The sequence below is a fragment of the Sphaerodactylus townsendi genome, linkage group LG14 (assembly GCF_021028975.2).
Source record: "Sphaerodactylus townsendi isolate TG3544 linkage group LG14, MPM_Stown_v2.3, whole genome shotgun sequence".
NCBI classification, from domain to species: domain Eukaryota; kingdom Metazoa; phylum Chordata; class Lepidosauria; order Squamata; family Sphaerodactylidae; genus Sphaerodactylus; species Sphaerodactylus townsendi.
In genome coordinates, this window is record NC_059438.1 from 20,588,919 (window position 1) to 20,610,405 (window position 21,487).

The 21,487-nt window shown below is 44.6% G+C and overlaps 1 protein-coding gene across 1 annotated transcript; it reads left to right on the top strand.

The window, feature by feature from the left end:
* The first annotated feature begins 4,263 nt into the window (after positions 1-4,263).
* On the top strand, positions 4,264-21,316 carry LOC125443777 (RNA-binding Raly-like protein). The gene is made up of 7 exons (XM_048516087.1): positions 4,264-4,596; positions 6,355-6,433; positions 16,786-16,830; positions 17,016-17,164; positions 18,305-18,418; positions 19,928-20,082; positions 20,948-21,316. Exons 1-7 carry the CDS (start codon positions 4,560-4,562, stop codon positions 20,984-20,986), a joined length of 618 nt encoding a protein of 205 aa, XP_048372044.1. The 5' UTR covers positions 4,264-4,559; the 3' UTR covers positions 20,987-21,316.
* The last annotated feature ends 171 nt before the right edge of the window (positions 21,317-21,487 follow it).

A 21,487-nucleotide genomic window follows, 5' to 3' on the forward strand; every position in this document is an offset into this window, starting at 1 on the left:
TCTGAAATACGGACTCTGATACCACTGATAGTAATCCTGCATAGTACAAAACAAAGATCTTGTGCAATACAATAAAAGTCCACTAAGCTAACTGGAAGCCAGATGTGTACGGGCCTCATCCAAGTTTCAAGTCCAGTGGAACATAAATGCCATATGTCTGTGCTTCCAAAATGTACAAAATATTGTCTGAATGGCAATAGTTTGAAACCATCAGGAATTGCAGTTGGCTCTGAAAACTCTGGCTGCTGCAGAATGTTAAAGGGCGAGATGGGTACACATTCGGGTTCTGGTTAGCTTGTTTTGCACAGGACCTTCGTTTCATACTACACAGGATTTTTATCAATGTTATTAGGGTCTGTATTTCAGATATCTTGTAATACAGTTGCATTGTCTGTGGTTTTGAACACTTAGCCTATACTTATAACGAGACTTCATTCTATATAACAAGAATTCTAATCTGGAGGAACCGGGTTTGATTCTCCGCTCTGCTGCCTGAGCTGTGGAGGCTTATCTGGGGAATTCAGATTAGCCTGTGCACTCCCACACACGCCAGCTGAGCGGCCTTGGGCCTTGGGCTAGTCACAGTTCTTCTGAGGTCTCTCAGCCCCACCCACATAAGAACATAAGAACATAGAAGAATAGAATAGAATAGAATAGAATAGAATAGAATAGAATAGAATAGAATAGAATAGAATAGAATAGAATAGAATAGAATCTTTATTGGCCAAGTGTGATTGGACACACAAGGAATTTGTCTCCGGTGCATATGCTCTCAGTGTACATAAAAGAAAAATACATTTGTCAAGAATCATAAGGTACAGCAAGGTACAGAACATAAGAACAAGCCAGCTGGATCAGACCAAAGTCCATCTAGTCCAGCTCTCTGCTACTCGCAGTGGCCCACCAGGTGCCTTTGGGAGCTCACATGTAGGATGTGAACGCAATGGCCTTCTGCGGCTGTTGCTCCCGATCACCTGGTCTGTTAAGGCATTTGCAATCTGAGATCAAAGAGGATCAAGATTGGTAGCCATAAATCAACTTCTCCTCCATAAATCTGTCCAAGCCCCTTTTAAAGCTATCCAGGTTAGTGGCCATCACCACCTCCTGTGGCAGCATATTCCAAACACCAATCACACGTTGCGTGAAGAAGTGTTTCCTTTTATTAGTCCTAATTTAGTGTTTCCTTTTATTAGTCCTAAACACAGGGTGTTTGTTGCGAGGGGGGAAGGGCAAGGAGATTGTAAGCCCCTTTGAGTCTCCTGCAGGAGAGAAAGGGGGGATATAAATCCAAACTCTTCTTTTTCTTCTTCTTCATCTGAAAGCAGACAGCAATTGCTGTGAGCCTTCTTCAATGTAAATTCTATTGGGCTGCACAGTGTGCACTGATCCCCACAATTCAAATGGTGTTGGTCCTACAAGCTAGAACTGGACTGTTTGATTTCTAAATCCATTGTTCAATGGCAGATGCAAGATCTGAGCTGAGCTCAGCGTGTTTTTCCTTCTCCAGTTGCAGGACCTACTGTGAGGCCTTTAGATTTGTGAATCTCACCGTCACCTTCTCTCTTTCTCACTCTGTTCTCCACAGTGGTTGGCCTCATGCCCCAACATCCGTACCACTTCCTCGAGCTCGGTCTCCTGCCTGCACATGACTGATACCTCTGTGCATGAATCCTGAGGGCTCCTTATGAAGATGGATTCACAGTTCACACCACTGCTGCCCCCTTTTTATTTCAAATAAATAAATTGCCTGTCATTTTCAATTTCTTCCCGTTGTGGTTTTTTCCCCTTCCCCATCTTCAGTTTTTCTTTCTTTCGCCCGGCATCGCCACTGAAGCAGACACGAGCCCCGAGTGCAGTTTTCTCAACAGTAATATGAAAGGTTTGCTCTCGAATCAGTATCACGTTTTCATGAAGATCCGTTTTACTGCTGTTAGTTCATATTCAAGTCAAGTCAAGTCAAGTAGTATTTATTGTTTGAGCCATTGGCTATAACATCCAAAAATACATACAGTTAAAACATTCAGATTAAAATAATAAACTTATCTTTAGGTTACAATATAAATGATTTATTCTCACTATATCCGAATTAAAATGCCCCATCAAATACTTCCCATGTCGGGTGTTTTTACAGCTTCTTCATACTAAACTAAGTTGACCACAAGCTCATTGAATCATCAGTTCAAACAGTGCTTTAAATACTCTGCTCGCATTTTCCTAGCTGCCAGTTCATATTGATAGTAGTCAATGTTTTTAAAATATTTTAAATAATTTTTTACTTTTGTGTTGTTATAAATATTTTTTTAAATTTTTTAAGAATGATGCAGTTGTGCTGAGATGGTAGAATGGGGGAAAATACACGTAAACATACCTGTTTAAGACAACAAGGTGTCATAGGAAAGACTTTGTTCCAAACAGGAGTAATCTCCTCAACTGAACCATCACACCACCGTTTTGCAGCTTTGACAAGAAAGCTCAACAACAGCCCACACACGGTGACCAGGGAGATTAGGGTTGCCAACCTGCAGGTTATCCTCCTGGGATAATGATTGATCTCTAGGCAACAGAGATCAGTTCACCTGGAGAAAACAGCAGAGAAGATGGACTCTGTGGTGTTATACCCCATTGAAATCCCTCCCTTCCCCAAACCTCTAACTGTTAAGATAACTTTATTCACAACAAATCTGAATGCTGGGTAAGTATTCCCCCGCTTCTCTGAATGATGGATATAAAAGCCAAAATACACAATACACATGACCTTGAGTTGGGATACTCACAGGCGTCCACCCTGACTCAGCCAGATGTTCACACAACAGCTTTAAAACTTCTCAATCCCTCCTTGTGGCTCATGTGCTGTGAGGAAGATGGGGTGGGTTCAGGCTTCTCCTCTGCACCATTTGAGACAGGATGCTTTTTTGGCCTTCCTTGGGCTCCGCATGCTGGGATGGAAGGGGCAAACTGCTTTTTTTTCACCTGTAACTGACCTGACCTTTCAACTGGGTGAAGGGCCACCTTCTTTAGGATCTGATGGATGCTTGAATGGAGTCATAGTGGACTATCAGAACCAGTGTAGTGTAATGGTTAAGAGTACTGGAGACCCAGTTTGTCAGTCTGTGAGACCCAGTCTGTGAGACCCAGTTTGAGTCCCCACTCATGGCATGGAAGATGGCTTGGTACCTTGGGTCAGTCACACTCTCTCAGCCTAGCCTACTTCACAGGGTTGTTGTGAGGATAAAATGGAGGAGAGTAGAATGATGCAAGCTACTTTGCGGAGAAAGGCAGGGTAAAAATGAATTAAATAAATTAAATTAAATTAATAAATAATGTTAAAGAAATATCCGTAGTAGTTAAGGAATGTTAATGTTCTTTTTATGATAGGGCCTGGATCCAGTCTCCTTAAGCCAAAATAGTTATACTAATTATTGTTCTTATGATTAATGCACTGTTCCTTGTTGGGAAGATATAGGGTTGCCAACACTAGCATCAGGAGATTCCTGAACATCTGGGGGCAGTACCTGTGGAGAAAAGAATCTGAGGAGAGGTTTCACCTAGAATCTATGGTATACCATTGAGTTTGCCTTCTGAAGCTGCCATTTCCTCCAGAAGTGATTTCTGTAATCTGGAAATCTGTTGTAATTCCACAACTCCAGGGCCCATCTGGAGATTGGAAACCCTAGGAGGCGAGCATCCCCCACCCCCCAGACATGTTTCACAGATGAAAACAGAGATGCTCTGGTAATCCTCCTGTTCCAAAGGATCAGGGCTTGATCCCCCTCCTACCCTTACGGTTTGTCATCCTTACCTGCCTTGGAATCATAACCTTCCCTCTTTTTTTTTAAAAAAAATCAGTGTTTCATCTCACAGTGGCCCTGGCTGCAGCCTGCAGGTATTAATAAACTGCACCAAATCATACCCATTCTGCAAAATGTAGTCTGCACCAAGATAGGTACGGAGAAGGACAGATAGAAAACACAGTGGTGCATGCATTGGACTCAAGCTACATCTCCTCTCAATAATAAGGTCTCAGGGACGACCAAAGCCAGAGGAACTCAAGGGCACATGACTGACAACATTTGCAAACTTCTGCCCCAAGACAGAAACAGTGGTTGTTTTTTTTAAACAGGGCAGATCAGAACACAGGAAGGATCAGAGCATAGAGTGAGTGAGCTTTGTCCACATCTGCCTTTAATTTGCTTCTTCCCTCCCTCCGAAAAGAGAGGCAGTCACACTTCCAGCATCCTGTCCAAACCCCTCCTCTTCTCTCCCCTGAACCAATGACACTGAGATCACCATTACAGAAATACTTTGCTATTCTGGCTCCGCGCACCCCTGTGCAAGTGCCGGAGACGGTTTGCTGGGCCTTCTCATCCTCCATTTTCTCCCCCCCACCTTCAAAGGACAGATGGTACATTCCTCTGGTACAGCATTCAGACTAGAGATCCATTCTCTAGTAAAGAGCTGCTGGCAACCCAGCGTCTGCTCGCAGAGAGATCCCCTCCGGCTGGGCAGAAGCGATTCCAGAGCCTGGCACCGACCCCTCCCCCATCTCACTCCAGGGTGGCATGACACTTTTTGGCAGCAGAGAAGCGTGCTGGAGATGTAAGTACCGACTGTGCTCCCCTGATCCCATTGTGTGTGTTCTGCATGCATTTTTTCTTGCTGCCTTTCAACCCCCCAAAAAAACAAGATGGCAAAGATGCTGTCTCCAGAAGGCAAAATGAGTGGGGGGTCTCAGAACTGGTGACGCCCCCCCATCCCCCACAGTCCTCGCTTGAACGCTATGCACACGGAGATGTTGTTCCCAAGGGTTAAAAAAATGGGGGTTATTTCATTGCATTTTGATTGGAGTGTGAAGGGTTTTTTGTTGTTGTTGTTCCGGCTTGCAAATGGAAGCTAGCAATTCTGCAGAAAATGTCCCTCACTTGCTGGAAGAAAGTTAGATTGGAAGGGGAATGAGAATGTGGAAGGTCTGACTGCCCTGGAGCCGTTCCAGAGATGGTTAAGGCCACTGGGGTAGTGTGTTTTGCACCGTGGGCTACCAAAAACAAACCAGAAGGGATCCTCTTGGAGGTTTGTATTTGAAACTCAAAATAAATTGACACAGGATGCTGATCCATAGGGACGTTCAATTAAATTTTTTTGTTCTTCCATTCGGGGCATTCTTAGCCTATATCATGAAGATCTCTCTTCCCTATATATATGGGGAAATGATCTGTATACCATAAATTTGTATGCCAAATAAAGCATCTTCGGAACTGAATGGAAAAAGAGAAGCTAAATCAAATGGGGCTCAAGGCAGAGGGATATTGTTTGTAGTTCTGCCACTAACTCACCATAGGGCCTTGGGCAAATCCCTTAATGTCAGATTTCTAAGTATGCCTTTTTTAGATTTTAGATGCCTGAGCCCAAGTTGCAGAAGTGCTGGAAGAATTTAGTATCAATGACAGTAGCAACTACCCCACATTTCTGGCAGTCACGAAAAAACTGTCTCAGGCAGACAGGAATCCCATTGATGTGGGCTCTGGTGTCTAGAGGGGACGTGGGGGAGGAGCATTTGTCTGGGCAAATGAGGGCTGAAGTCGGAGAAAGCAAACTTCATTATACCTATTAAATGTTTCCAAATGGCAACCCCTATTCTCCTGTGTTACATTAATTCTCTGGTCCTAAGTGTATTTACCAGAGATAACTTATGCTGACTTCAAAGTGATTATTTGCACCAGAGTAAAATATGTTCAAGCTTTGCTACTGTAATTAAAATTTTAATTGAAGGTGATATTCTGTTCATTTAAAACAGCTGCAAGAACTAGGAGCTGGTGTTTTTTTTGAACGAAGAATTATTCTTATTTTTATATGGCAACTTTAACATGCACGGGGCTTTTCAGAGTAACAAGACAAAAAAGCCCCTGCCCCAAAGAGCTTACAATCTACTATTTGCATCAGGGGAGGCAAGAGAAGGTGGGGTAAAAGACAGAAGCAAGAGTAAACAGGAATCTTTCCTGGTCTTTCTAATAGGTTTTGCCATTAATTTGAGCCATGGGGATGAGTGGATTTTTTTGTGGGTGAGTCAGCATTATGAGTGAGCAGCGGTCTCCTTGCTGTCCCCTTTGGCACCCCCTACACTGGTATAAGTGCCATCTCCCGGAATACCACCCAGATTTTTTTTCATGAGCCTGAAAAGATGAATTCTCCTACCTGTGAAGCTGCAGACAACTGCATGACCTTTGAGACAGGCCTTGCAAGTTTGTTGGCATCATTTTGCCTGCTTCGTGGAGAGCCATCCTGAGCAGTGCCTTCCTCACCATCCCCACCTCTCCTCTGCTGTTTCTCCCTCTTTGTCACATTTTCCTTTTTTCCTAGATCCAGACATGGCCCAAGAACCTAAGCTGAGCCATACCCGGTCTGGTCAGAAGAGGCAACATAGTGGAGGCCTGTACCAGTGAGTTAACGTAACAATTCTTCATGTGGGGAAGGATGGTGAATAAGGATGGGTCCGTTTTTGGAAACTGGAGATGCTCCGCAATTGATGGTCAAAAGGCTAGAGATGAATGAAGAATTTGTTCATAATTAGTTTCAGGAAGGTATACTCTGTTTCAGATAAAGTTGTTAGTACGGTCAGTTGAGATGCAGCCGTCAAGAAAATGGTATGTTTTCACATTAGAATATAGTCCCGAATGCATGAGTATTTATAGTTCATTGAACGACTATCGTAAAACTTTCAAACGGATAGGGGGGAGCAAGGCTAGGTAGGCACTAGGACCCAGGGAGAGCATTCTACAACAAAGAAGGTCCGGCATATTGAGTTCTGTGGCGGAGGAATATGCAATCTACTAACATCTTTTTGTGAGACAGTCTATAGCCATGTTGGTCATCTGTTAGGGTTTCCTGGTCCCCTCTAGCCTCCAGCTGGGGCCTAGGATTGGCAGCTCCAAGTTGGGGAACTCCAGGAGATTTGGGGGTGGAACCTGCGGAAGACAGGGACCTCAGCGGGGTACAATACAGCAGAGTCTACCCTCTAAACCAGAGGCGTTCCTCCCATTGGGCAAAGTGGGCAGTTGCCCAGGGCGCCAGCTTGTGGGGGGGCGCCAAAAATGCAGGTGGGATTTTTTTAAATTTTCAGTGTTTTTTTCTGTTTTTGGCCTGCAGGGGGTGCAGTTTTTAGGCTAGCAGCACCAAAATTTCAGGGATTTTTCGGGAGACTATCCTAATGATATCACCCAGGTTTGGTGAGGTTTGGTTTAAGGAGTCCAAAGTTATGGACTCCCATAGGGAGTGTCCCCATCCCCCATTGTTTCCAATGGGAGCTAATAGGAGATGGGGGCTACACCTTTGAGGGTCCATAACATTGGACCCCCCGAACCAAACTTCACCAAACCTGGGTGGTATCATCAGTAGGGGCTCATGAAGATACTCTGAAATTTTGGTGCTGCTATCTTAATAATTGCACCCCTGACAGCAGGCACACCCTAAATTGCCCCAGATTCTCCTTTTAAATCCACCCCCTTCCTGCCAATGCTTGTTTTCTTTCTTTCTTTCATTCTTTCAATGCCTACTAAAGGTTGTTGTTGTTGTTGTTGGGGGGGCATCAAACGCAGGTTTTGCCCAGGGCTCCAGTTTGCCTAGGTACGCCACTGCTCTAAACCATTCATTTCCAGGAGATTTGATCACTGTGGTTTGGAGATGAGCTGCAATTCTGGGAGATCCCCACATCCCCATCTAGAGGCTGGCATCCCTATCTGCAGTAGCTTTGAGTCCCAGCTTATACTCTGCAAATATTGTTGATCTCCAATGTACTACTGAACTCAGATGTAGATCTTCACAATTAGGAAAAGGAGGGATTTTGGTGGCTAGAGTTGGACCTGCTCAGAATAACTGGGACGCTCCTGTCTTTTCAAATCAGCATACCAACACATGAGCTTTTCAGGAGTGTGTGTAAATAACCAGGATAGGAACAGGGAGTGTCATGGCCTCAGCGTGGAACATCCAGTTCCCAGGTTCAGGCTCCACGACTTTCTTCAACAGCAGTGAGGCCCATTTCATGCAGAGATGGAAATATATCCTCCCCCCCATCCTCATAAAGATCCAAGAGCCAGTTTTTTGTTGATGCGTCTGAAGATCAATGGGTATCTTTTGAAACAAAGGAATTTGGGTCTTGCAGGCTCAGCAGTCATAGATCTGTGCATAAAATCAGAATAGGCAGAATGTCAGATGGGTCTGGCCAGATGTTTGTCTGTCACAACAAAATAAAGTAACAGTCCAGTGCCAACTCCAAGGCTAACAATATTTATTACAGCACATATGATAAAGTGAACTCTGACTCACAAAAAGGTATACTGGAATAAATGCACTCCTGCCCGGGTCCCTGTGTGCGCCCCCCCGTGCCCCACTTATGGGAGCCAATATGGAGGCCGGGGATTGGGGGGGCAGTTCAGATTGGTGCCATGGGGCTGCCCGCTGCTGAGCCCCGCCTGCCGTCCTCCCTACAGGCCAGCGCAGGAGCCAGCCTGCAGGGGGGGCGGAAGGGCGAGGTTCGGCAGTGGGCGGCTCGGGTGCACACCGCTTTGTCACGTGGCAAAATGGTGTGCGCCTGGCAACATGGGATACCCCATGTCCCCATTAGCAGTACACTACTGAATATATTTTAAGTTGCCACTGGCCTTGTGAAGAAAAGGAAGAGTTTTCATACCCCTCTTTTTCTCTAACTTGAAGTCTCAAAGTGGCTTATAATCGCTTTCCCCATCCTGCAACAGACACTTTGTGAGGTAGGTGGACTGATAAAGAGTTTGGAGAGAATTGTGACTAGTCCAAAGTCACCCAGCAGGCTCCATGTGTAAGAGTAGGGAAACAAACCTGGTTCACCAGAGTCTGCCACTCATGTGGAAAAGTAGGGAATTAAACCTGGTTTCATTCCAGATTGGAACCCACTACTATTAACCACTGCACCAGGGGTGGGCAATTATTTTTTCCATGGGGCTGCATAAGAAACAGAAAATATTGTGGAGGGCCGGGCCAAAAGGCTGAACTCAATTCTGCATAATAGGGGCTGATAAGTGACAGACAGGTGCACAGATCAACTTGGAATCAGTGGCAACAGTTCTGCATACAACACTATTTGGCACAAAGAATCACAGGCTTAACCTACCTGCATAGTTGTCCACTGTGACAAGCAAGCAAGTGGGGAGACTTAAGTCCCTTGACCTACCTTTTTCATCGACTGGTGCTTTTGAAAGCCCCGCAGAAGCCAGTTGCCTTGGTTGCCAGCTTCTGCGGGGCTTTCAAAGGCGCCTCGCTCCCCAGCAAGGCAGGGGGGCGAGGCGCTTTTGAAAGCTCCACAGAAGCCGGCAGCCAAGGCAACCGGTTTCTGCGGGGCTTTCAAAGGAGGGGAATGCCCCAGAAGCCACTGTGCAAGGGGAGTGGCCTTTCTCAGAGGCCGTTTCCGGCGCAGTGGCAAGGTGAGGGGGGAAGGGGGAGGGTTAGCGGAAGAATGAGCGGCGCGGTTCTAAACAGGTCCTCTTAGGCCAGGGCCAGGTCTGTCATACGGGCCAGTCAGGGTCATCCAGCGGGCCGGATGTGGCCCCCGGGCCGTATAATGCCCAGGTCTGCACTACACCATACTGGCTCTCCTGTCTTAACAACCAGAAAAAAAGAAAGCAGAGATTAAAGAAATTGCCGTTTCACCAATAGTTCTGGCTGTGATCGTACATGGCCATTGTACCCCTATAGTAGTTACAGGAACCACATGTGAAAATCCTACAACCCTTGGTTCTCAGCCCCTGGCTGGCTGACCTTGGAATTTAGAATAGAAAGCTAATTTTAGTCCAGATATGCTGATAACAACTGCAAGGGTTTGTGCCTTGAGTCTTTCTTGCTCTTTCCGTATTTCGCCCATGCGAAGAAAATTCCCAGGGCTAGTCTTGATTTAGCATGTGACATATTTCAGCCCAGTGTGGCTTAAAAACTAAGCTATCTACTACGCTATGAGGTAGGCTTTGCTGTTCTAATTCACAAGCAGAAAGAACCGCAACTGCTAATCACCAAACTACTGTGCTTACTGAGAGATTCATGCGTGACTTCAATGTGAATATCTGCTTGACAAAACCTAAACAAAGACATCTCCCCGAAAGCAACCTGAGAAATGTAATTCTGTAAGCTTAGGGAACACTCAGCATAAAATCCCTGTGATCTTAACCCTGGTTATGGCATTGGAAGCACATCTGTAATATAAATGTGCGCATTATTAGGCATGTTTGACACTTATTCCAGTCTCTGTCTTGGCTGCACATATGTTTAAGTGTCATAGGTTAGTGCAGAAAGCAAAGCACTTTTAGTTCAATTCAATTCAATAAGCCTTTATTGGCATATACACGATAGTATAAAAATACAGTTCCAGTTAAAAAGTGAATAGTAAAAAACTTCGCGTTTGTCATACATTCAGTTTACAAACTTCTGACAAAAACTTTGCCACTATAAGGCAACAATGAAAATCCTGACAATTTAAAAGCATAACTACTTTATCTGATTCAGTATAATCAATCATAGGGTCTATAGCTTGGGATAGCAGGCTGGATTGGAGTTCTTGGTATAATAAGCAGTTCAGGAGAATGTGTGGGATAGAATCCAGCTGTCCTATGCTACAGGTACAGAAACACTTTTAGTTCTAGGCTTGCTCCAGTGTCTTGAAGCAGCAGCTGAACACCCAGAAATTTAGAAGGTGAAACATTTATGAGCATGGTGACAACCTGATAAAACTTCACCCTGTTTCATTTTTTCATTGGTATGCTTCTATTTAAGACACAGGAGCTGTAGGCTAAGGGAGAGGGAATGACTGTCCCATATACTCAATGGCAGGGAAGGATTTGATCTGGATCCCTCCAGTCCTAATCCAGTCTCCCTATTCCACAATTCTTTATTGCAAAGAAGAAGAAGAGTTTGGATTTATATCCCCCCTTTCTCTCCTGTAGGAGACTCAAAGGGGCTTACAATCTCCTTTCCCTTCCCCCCTCACAGCAAACACCCTGTGAGGTAGGTGGGGCTGAGAGAGCTCTGAAGAACTGTGACTAGCCCAAGGTCACCCAGCTGGCATGTGTGGGAGTGCACAGGCTAATTTGAATTCTCCAGATAAGCCTCTGCAGCTCAAGCAGCAGAGCGGGGAATCAAACCCGTTTCCTCCAGATTAGAATGCACCTGCTCTTAACCACTATGCCACTGCTGCTCCGGCATATGTGTGCTTTAACAAATGCTGACACAGAATCTTCAAAGCCTTGTTTGTTTGTTTGTTTGTTTGTTTGTTTGTTTGTTTGTTTGTTTGTTTGTTTGTTTGTTTGTTTGTTTGTTTGTTTGTTGTGGTCTGCTGACCCACACAAGTAAAACAATTATGTACAAATCGTGGAAAACAATGACAGTTGAACTGAGCGGCAAATAAATTCTGTAAACCTGCTCTAGAAACAAACTATTAGTCAAAGTCTTGTTAGCAGCAAATGTATCTAGTATTACTATTTTTAACCTATTTAACTATTTTTAATATGCCAAATGCTGACCTCTCAGCAGCAAGGTAGGGAGAAAAGAGCCAGTTGCTTCTCTGGAATATCTTGTTCCCCCATTTTTTCAGAAAAGGACAAACTGAGTCCTGTTTTATCACAGCTTTACAGTTTGGCTCCCACTCAATTGGGGTTTCTTCCGTTGCCAATACAGCAGATTAGTACCCTGGGATTAAGGGGGTTTGTTGCATGTATTTATTTATATAGCTGGTAATGAAAATTATTTGGCTGCAGCTGTTTCAGTCATGAAGGCAATAGGCTGCTTTTCCATCTCCTAGGTGGAATATGGGAGTAACCAGCCAACAGTAACCACAGTCTAATCTTTCCTTGTGTCAAGAGCTGGCCACAGTTTGAACATCATTGAAAAGATCAGGTGAAGAATAGAACTGGAGCTGTAGTACAGGCAAGACAGGACAGGGTACAGAAAACAAAGACCCTACAGAAAGTAAGAGAACAGGAAAGATCAGGAATGGGGACTGGGAATGAAACACATAACCCAGGTAAGGGTCTTAGAAAGAGAGTTCACACAGTTGTCAAAAAGAACAAGAAAAGGGAGTTGGAAGCCACCTATGCTGCTCTTTATGAGCTTCATGGAGAAAGGGATGAGACAAATGAAGTTATGAATTAAAAGTTCCATGCCTCAAACAGTTTGTTTAGCCAGCCATCCTTATTGTTTCCTGAAGAGTACAAAACCCTGATTTGGGTGGCCCAGGCTAGTTTGATCTCATCAGGTCCCAGAAGATAAGCAGGGTTGACATCCATTGCAATGGCGTACTTAGGAGGGGAGAAAGGGGGCAGATGCCCCAGGCTCCACTTTCAGGTGTGACGTGGGGGGCACAGATCAGCCAGTTCTCCCTCCCCCATATCACTGTGGGGGTGGGGACAATTTTACTGTTTGCCTCCAGGTACTATTTGCTATACATACGTCACTGGCTGGTACTTGGATGGGAGATCACCAAGGAATATGAGGGCTGTTATGCAGAGGAAGGCAATGGCAGACCACTTCAGTTAGTAGTTGGTGGCCTTGAAAACTCTGTAGGGTTGCCATTCGTTGGTTGTGAGTTGCTGGCACTTTACACATCCACACAAGATTAGGGGTGGTCTTTAAGTCATGTTTCTACCAAGCAACTGTTTTGGTTATGTTCTAGATTTTCCTCTCCCTTTCCATTCTCAAGGGAACATCTGTATTCTATACATTCATATCAGTTTTATATGATCTGTCTGTCCCAGCTCCCCCCCCCCCAAAGGATCCTGGGAACTGTAGTTCACTGAGGGTGATGAGAATTCTTTGTCGGAGATATTCCATACACAACTGTGTTTCTCAGGGTTTCCTAGACATAGGGAAAGACTGTCAAAACAAAATAAGAGCATAATGTGACCACACCTAAAGCAGTGTGATGAGGGGAGGGTAAAATGATTGCTGAAAAATGCTTAAATGCTCAGGTGCCGAACAGCTGCCTTACAGTTCTAAATGGTCCTGCTGACAAGCTAAGAGATGGGACCAGCGGCCTAACAGATGGAAACTTGGAAAACAAAAGGACTGAACAAAGAGTCCCAAAATAACTTCCAGGGGAAAACAATAGCCACCGCACAACAGCTTTTCCCAGATTCCTGGCTTCAGCTCTTCCTGTGCCTGCCAGTATGCCGCCTAAACGTGCCTTTAAAAGGAGGAGTGTTGCTATTGCCGGCCGGCGTGACCCATTGTTAAATCCCTCGGACATACCACAGGTATCTTTGTCCTGGAATCCACAGCTACCCATCTGGGGAGGTAACTCATCAAACATTCCCAAGCTTTCAGATCTCCCTTTCCATTTGGGCGCAGCGTGGATTTGGCACTTCTGAAGTGTTGGGCTCTTCCCAGACATACAATAAAGCCTGTGAAAGAGGAATAGGAAAAATATAATTCATTCTGGCCGGATCATTCACAAGCAGCCCCCTCCCTACTGCTGCCTCGTGTGTCTAATGCCATGCTTTCTCTCTGAGGCTGTTGTTTACAAGAGCTTACGCTGCAATAATTTGTGACCATGAGCGTTGCTGCTATTGGGTGCTATCTGCTAAATGCAGCTGCTCTCTTAGAAGTGGCCCTTGAATTCTTTGGTCTGCTGGGGCAGAGGAGCAAGGATGTGACTCAGAGGAAAACATGCCGAAGCACAGCTGCATGTGTGTTCTGCTCCCAAAATAATCACGAGCGCACACAGACCTGTGTGCGTATATTTGGCAGAATTTATCCTGCTTTTGCTGAGGGCAAAGAGGTCTGCCCACTCACTGGAAATCCTACAAGAGCCTCCATTCAAGTTTTTGAAACTTTGCCAGGCGTTTCCAATGCACTTTCAAAACCTGTTCATGTGGTTATCAGGATTAAAAACCTGCTTTGCTATTTTGCTTTTTGTGGTAGCTGAATACTCAGAATGATGAATTTTGCACACATTTTTGATACCAAAAATCACCGTGACCTGCATAAACCCACAGAGGAATTGAACACAGGAGATGCGATATACTGAGACAGAACACTTGCCCATCTATTTCACTCAGCCAAGTTACTCTCATAGTTAGTAGCTCTCCCATACAAGAGAAACTCCTCAAGGAGTGCTCTAAGAAGCTCATGTGCATACGGAGTCCCCTCCCCCAGCCATTCAAGATGTACAAATGAAACTCTGTTTGAAGTTCCATCTTATATGGAGGTTTCTGCACAAGAAGCAGGGCCTCTTCTGTGGTAGCCCCAGAATTCTGGAATGTTCTTCTGCAGCAGTTACATTTGCTCCCCACCCTTGTTGTCTTTTGGAAGCAAATTAAGACCTTTGTGTTTCACCATCTTTGGTTATCTTTTTTGCTCTGCTGTTTTTGTTTTAGTTTTAAGCTATACTATTTTTAAAAAATATTGTGTTTTGGTTGCTTTTAATTTACTTTGGAACTTTGCACTGGAAAATGGTAAGAAAAATCTTGTAGAATAGGATAGGATTATCCCATAGCCTCTTTTACCTTTCCAAATACAGCCATTGGCTTCAAAGAGCCAGGAGGTGCCTCGTTTGAACAAAATTGTCCTTAAATGTCACCTCAGGATCATTTTGACTTTGTAAGGCTGAGACAAAGAAGAAAGTGCAGAAAAAGGACTTGACAACTCTCCGAACTACAGATTTGTCAGCACGGTTCCCTGATTTAAATGACAATCGAGGGAGCCACTATAGGGAGGACAAAGGCACAATCCAAAGAGCGCACTGCACGGTGGCAGGGGCATTTCACCGCAACAATTGCTGAGTAGAAAAAGCTAGGCAAACTCTTCTCTTTTGCCGTCAGCACATAAGCTGCTGAGATTGATGGCAAAATCATACCGAGGGGGAGAGGCTTCTAGGAGGAAGTGAAGCTGAAAAAAATTTCAATTATTCTGCAAAACATTCCAAGCATATGTCTGGCAACTCGGCTCCCACGCACTCCCTTGTGGGTTGACAATCACTTTCCAGCTACATGGATAGAATTTTTAAAGAAAACTTAACTTGAATATGTGACCCAACAAAAGATGGCAGGAATGCAGCTTCCTCAAAAGAACCCCTGCCCCTCAAATTCTGGGCATATTTCTGGGTGATGAAGTGGCTTTCCCCCCTTTTTTTGTGTAATCTGTTGTGTGGTGGAAGGAATTGCAGGGAAGAAAAGACTGTCACATGCAGAATTCAAGCTTATTCCAAGACAGGGCCCAAACCAGCTTATTTCCTAGGGAATCAAATTAAGCTGTTAAATCAAACGAAGAGGGGAAGCCTGTATCCTCAAATAATTGTGTAGAAAAGGGAATGTTAGCAGGTTCTCTTTGCTGCATTGCACCTGTCAAAACCTCCTCTTCTACAAGGATATTAAAGCCCCATTCTTTCCCCATTGTCAGCTATCACTGCCCAGTACCAAGTTGGCCCACAAGTATTTCTCCAGAACCTTCCTTCTTCCCCCAAAGTGTGACAGGCATGTCAGCTTCCTTCAGGCAGGTATTCTTGCAGATAGCTTCTTCATTCGGATCTGAGGGGCAGACACTTTGTGAGGCAGAACTACCGACCGTGAAATTTAACTTCGAAAATCTCTAACTGAAGATCTGCAGAGTGACAGGGCCCGTTCCGCTCCTGCAGGGACGAGATTCTTCATTGAAACCCAAAGCAGCTTCACCCCAGAGTCTCAAAGAAGATGCTAAGGCATCCCGGGTGTGAGATCTAGGGAACCCTGAAAAACCCCTTTCTTCACACACAATTCTTGTAGATTAGCCCCCTTAAAGAACTCCAGGATTTACCTTCTCATCTCTTCAATCTTCTCTGGTATTCCAGGGCAGATTTTACTTCAAAAACAAACTGAATCAGATAAGAACACACAAATGCCCCAAATCTGAATTGTGGAGGTTGATTGATCTGATATCACTTTGTTCGCTGTACACAATATTCTGTCACATACCCACAAGGTTTACCCGTTCCAAAAGGCGAAGTATTCTTTCTTCTTTTGTAATCTTCCCTTGATTTTACAAAAAGAAAAAAAGAGTCCTAGTGGTTTCTGTGGTCCAGAAGTTAAAAAGCTGTGATATGTGTGAAGAATTTGCACTGAGGTTGTAACTTGAGGTCCATTTGAGAAAAGAAAGGGAACATGTAAACTGCAAAAGACTAGCAAAACTTACACAGGTTGAACACACGAAGTTCACAGGTTGAGCATGTCTTTGCATGTGGAACACCCCCACCCACCCCCCAAATTCAAGCTGTGGCATCTCCAGCTAAAAGCCTCAAGGATAGCAGATTCAGGGAAAGACCCTTCTACCGAAGACCCTGAGCGGTCCCGCCAGTCAGAGCAGACAACATGAAACAGGATGAACTAATGATTTGACATGGTATAATAGTGGGTGGGTGGACTGCACATTAGTCAACCAATCCACTCAGCATCCAAGGCTAACACACTTGTATAAATACAAGGTTTCTTTCAACCATTTTTTAATAATGTGAAAATATTTTAAGTTTGTTTACAAAATGTGGAAATTAATTTCCACATTTTGTAAACAAACTGAAATATTTTCATATTGTAAAAAAAATAATTAAAACAAACTTTGTATTTATACAAGCGTGTTTGCCTTGGGTGCCAACTGGATTGGTTGACTAATGGACATGGTGTAAGGCAGCGTCACGTGCAAGTTCTTACTATATAAGATGGTACCATTTGAGAAGTGACAGGGTGACTAGTTTTGGAAAACTTGAAAGTGGTTTGCATTGAATTACCTGCATTCTTTCTCCTTTTGCAACAGCTGTGATCTGGACTATGAAGTATACAAAGAGGATTTTCCATACAGGTAGGTTTAGTCCTTTGGCCTCCCCCCCTTCAGTATCTACTCTTCCTATTCTTTGGGTATCATCACAGTGAAAGATAACACAATTTTAACCAATTACAGGCCTTAATATCTACCCTCCTTTAATACGAGCTGCTATATTTGAAGAATTGTCAAAATGGGCTTTCTCCCCATCTTCTCCTCTGTAGGGTCTATGAATACCAGAAGATCCCTCCTCTTATCAGTCATATCCCTGTCAAGACCAAGCGAAGCCACCTAGGGTCTGGGGGCAAGAGCGCTCTGGGCCCTCACACAGGGTTGAGGAGCAGCAGCAACTCCATGGCAGGCCGTACAAAGTGTGAGTGTTTTGACAAAAAGACTATGGAAAGGGTTTTTGATGTCAAGGTCCCTTGGGTCATCTTTACTGTTAGCCTATTTGGCATGGTGGTCCTTCATTTTATCCTATCCTACCACCTCTATGCTATATTTGTCTTGTAACAGCAAAGCCGCTGGCATAGATTAGGCTGAGTGAGTGAAATAACATAGAATATTCACTAACATTCCAATTGCTTGCTGGACAAAACGGTGAGTATGCAGTTCAGCTTCTCTGAGGTAGGGGGAAGCCTTCAAAAATCGAAAGGAAACCCAGTAAGAAACAAGATGTGGATTGCTGCAAGCTCCATATTGAAGTTTTACAGGTCCTGCAGAATTGAGATAGATCCCTCAGGGCCCAGGTCTCATTTGAAAAAGTGTTTCGCCAGGCTGGGGCCAAAGTTGAAAAGGCTCTGGTTCTGATTGAGAACACCCAGACACTTTTCGAGCCAGGCAACGCCAATAAGATGTTATTGGCTGAGCATAATGCCCTTGGAGGTATACTGGGTCCTCTGCCACCTCATAGGACCCACCCCCTCATTCAAACTTGCCACCTCATGACTTCTGGGGGAGATGGTGCTTCGGTTGCTTTGAGCTCTCTAGAGCTCCCTGCCACACATTACTGAAAAGGGCAATTATGCCTGCATAACAGCAGACAGGTTTGACTATAGCCTCCCTAGGAGCTCTGGGGACCTTTAGTTTGACAGGGGAATTAGTCAATAGAGCCACTAGTTCTGGAAACATCCAGGATCAGTAGGTATGAGCTTTCGGCTTTCAGAAGTAGACTCCCCGACCTTTCCACTCATTAGTTCCGTTTTCCCTGTGGTTTTTTTTAAATTTTCATTTGTTTCTAATCTTTTATTCTTAAATCCTTTTTAGGTTTTTGTAACTCTTTGTGAAAAATAATTTTTTTTAAAAAAACCCTTGCAGCCTAATTAGCCTGCTTTTGGCCTTTTTAAAGAAGTCAGTTTTATGACTTCCTAACACACGTGCCAGTGATTTATGATTTTCCTTTCCATGACAGACAAATGAACTGCAGTCACAATTCTGTAGCTCCACCCCTCTCCCTGGGCATTTGAGAAGTAGTGATAGTATAACTTAACCCAGCCATGCCATATCTTTGCAGTACGAGCAGAAGAGCTACACTCCATCAAAGGGGAACTAAGTCAGATCAAAGCCCAGGTGGACAGTTTACTGGAGAGCCTGGATCGGATGGACCAAAGGCGGGAGCATCCGACAGGTGAGGAGATTTGCATGTGTTTAAGAAGCCAGCATTGTCTTATTGCAGAATTCAGTGTATGAATTAACACCTCCTCCCCCACCCCTCAGCCTCAAAGCAATTGGGCGTCTTCCACCTTGGTAATACTCTCTGGTATGTTTTTCATTTGCATTGTTTTCCAGTTCATCAGTCCCAGTCTCCACTTCGAGATCTTCACTTTGATAGAATTGTTTTTAGTTATATTTCATAGTCTGCCTCAAATCTCCATGAGAAAGGCAGGTTATAAATGAAGTTCATCAATATTATATTTAGCACCATCGTTATGCCTGACACTTTATAGTGTAACATATGAAAAATAATAATAATTAAAGAGAGTCCCTGCCCCAAAGAGATTACAGTCTATTTACAGCATGGGAATAGCAACAGAAGGTGAAAAAGGAGAGAAAACTATGCATTTACCGGTATGTAGTGGTGAAAAGGAAGCAGTGTTGCCCAAAAAAGAGCTTGCAAAACAAATAGGTTTTAAGGACACAAATACAGCAGGTACTCATAACCGTTTCAACATGCAAGAAAGTTGTGGCGCTTAGAAGAAGAAGAAGAAGAAGAGTTTGGATTTATATCCCCCCTTTCTCTCCTGCAGGAGACTCAAAGGGGCTGACAATCTCCTTGCCCTTCCCCCCTCACAAAAAACACCCTGTGAAGTAGGTGGGGCTGAGAGAGCTCTGAGAAGCTGTGACTAGCCCAAGGTCACCCAGCTGGCACATGTGGGAGTGCACAGGCCAATCTGAATTCCCCAGATAAGCCTCCACAGCTCAAGCGGCAGAGCTTGAAAAATATCCAGTTCAAGTCAACATTTGGGGCAATTCTATAGTGGCAAAATGCTGCATTTTGGCAGTGTAACATCTTTGCAAACACAGACCATAGATAATATCTTTTATGTTCTTATCAACATTTTATTTATCTATTTGAATATTTTTAGTCTTCCTCCCCCGCCCCCTGCCCCATAGGGCCTCAAGGCCTACCCTGCAGGATTACAGATAATTTTAGCCAGCTTCACAACAGATTTGTGAGGCAGGCTAGGATGAGAGACAGACTGGCCCAGTCATCCAGTGAATTTGAAGACATGATCAGCTATATTGAGTCTCTTCAACTTCAGTACTGCCTGGTCTTTTCAACTGGAAATGCTGAGGATTGGACCAAGGACTTTCTGCATGCCAAGCAAATGCTGTACCACTGAGCCACAGCCCCTCCCTTAGCCAGCTTCATGACTGCGGGGAGATTTGAACCAGAATGTGCCCAGGGCCAGCACAACACTGTATTACACCACACTCATTATATAGACGTGGTCTTCGGGAAGATGTCTTAGAAGCTTAGGGGGGTTTGGAGGCTCTTCAGCACTTTTCATGCACCCAACATAACTTTGCAGGCCTGAGCACCCTTCTCAAGTGCTCGCACACAACTTCACTAGGCCTAGGAAACTTATCTGGTGCTACCACCCACCTCTGAATCACCCTCCTCCTCCTCCCGCAGGTTCCAAAGAAGGCAAGAAGAAAAACCTCTCCAGTGGGGAGTCTTCGTATTCACCTAGTGATACATCCCAGAAGAAGGAGAGCGCAACCAACGACAGACACACTGCTACACAGGAGGTCGACAGTGCCGACGAGAGCACAGATACCGAAGAAGCGGTAAGGAGATCACACCGAGCTTTGCCCTGCCAGAGTGAAATCTCAAAGATAAAATAGGCAGAAAGAAATGTTGTTTCCCTCTCTCGTGGAAATTCAAGTGTACTGAACCATGAACAGTGATGATATTCCATGTTCTACCAGGCAAAGAGACAACAGACCGCATCCAGTGGTAGGATCCAAAAATGTTAATAACAGGTTCCAATGGTGGTGGGATTCAAACAGTGGCGCCGCCGCACACACGCACCTCCAGTCCCTATTGGGCAGGGAGGTTGCTTTAGTAACCCCTTCTCGGCACTCAGAAAAAATTAGTAACCACTTCTAGAGAAGTGGTGAGAACTGGTTGGATCCCACCTCTGACCGCATCTACCATATAGTCACCAGATCTAGCCGTGACCTGACTGAATCAGACCTTCCATGGCTGTGATATTCCTACACCAAACAGAATTGCCCACCTATCCAGAATGCTTGCCATCCTTCTAAATAGATGTTGCAGGACAGAGTGAATAGTCCCAGCACACACCCCACCGTTGCACCTGAAATTTTGAGATTATTTATGTCCATCCCACCTTTCTCTCCAATGGGGACTCAACTTCTCACTTCCATTTTATCCTCACCAAAGCCCTGTTAGGCTAAGAGTGCGTGACCGCTCCCAAGGTCACCCAGCAAGCTTCCTTGACGGTGTGCGTGTGTGGGGGGGGGGGGGGGGGTTTCCCAGTTTCTAGTCTGATACTTTTAACAGCTACACCACGTTGACTCCTGTATCTCCCCACCCCAAACAATCCCATCTGCAAACTGTGGTTTTAAAAATCCCAGAGTTGTGACTTCTGAAGAGAAGGGTGGATAAAAGCATCTTGTTTCTTTGCAGGCAAGAAATCACAGGTTGGATCCCGAGAGCAGCCAGTAAGTCCTTCAGAGCACCGTAATCCCTTGCCCTGCATTCCCTTACCTGTGTTTTGTATTTCTTTCAATGCGTCGAAGTTAAACAGTGCTTTAGTTACGTCAGCAATCGGTTCTGGTGCGGAGAAGAGCAAGGATTGAGCCCCGATCAACCAGCTCCTTTCTCCGGTCTGGAAGAGAGGCGAGAGATTCGTAGGACGTGCAGGAGAGGAAGCAACGTGTTCTTTGTTGTGAAAACTTAAATATGCCAACCTGGGAGGAGGGTGGGAAAAGCAGGCAATAAGAGGGCCCAACTGAACCTGCCCACCATGAAACAGAAATAAAAACAGTAGCAGTCTCCTATGGCTATTATGTGTTGTTTAGGTGTGTGGCTTCGTAAATATCCTGGGCAGCCATTAACTTTCCTGTCTTATGTCACATCAGAGATGCTTGCATTCTACTCTCACATCTTATTAAAACATTTTTACCTTGCCTTTCCTCGTGGTTCAAGGAGGCGTACAATACTAGT

Excerpts from the sequence above, each read along its gene's own strand:
- LOC125443777 (XM_048516087.1), top strand. The coding sequence starts at position 4,560 with ATGACACTTTTTGGCAGCAGAGAAGCGTGCTGGAGAT. Across the intron at positions 4,597-6,354 it reads CAGAGAAGCGTGCTGGAGAT|ATCCAGACATGGCCCAAGAA; the intron begins GTAAGTACCGAC and ends CTTTTTTCCTAG. Across the intron at positions 17,165-18,304 it reads CATGGCAGGCCGTACAAAGT|TACGAGCAGAAGAGCTACAC; the intron begins GTGAGTGTTTTG and ends ATATCTTTGCAG.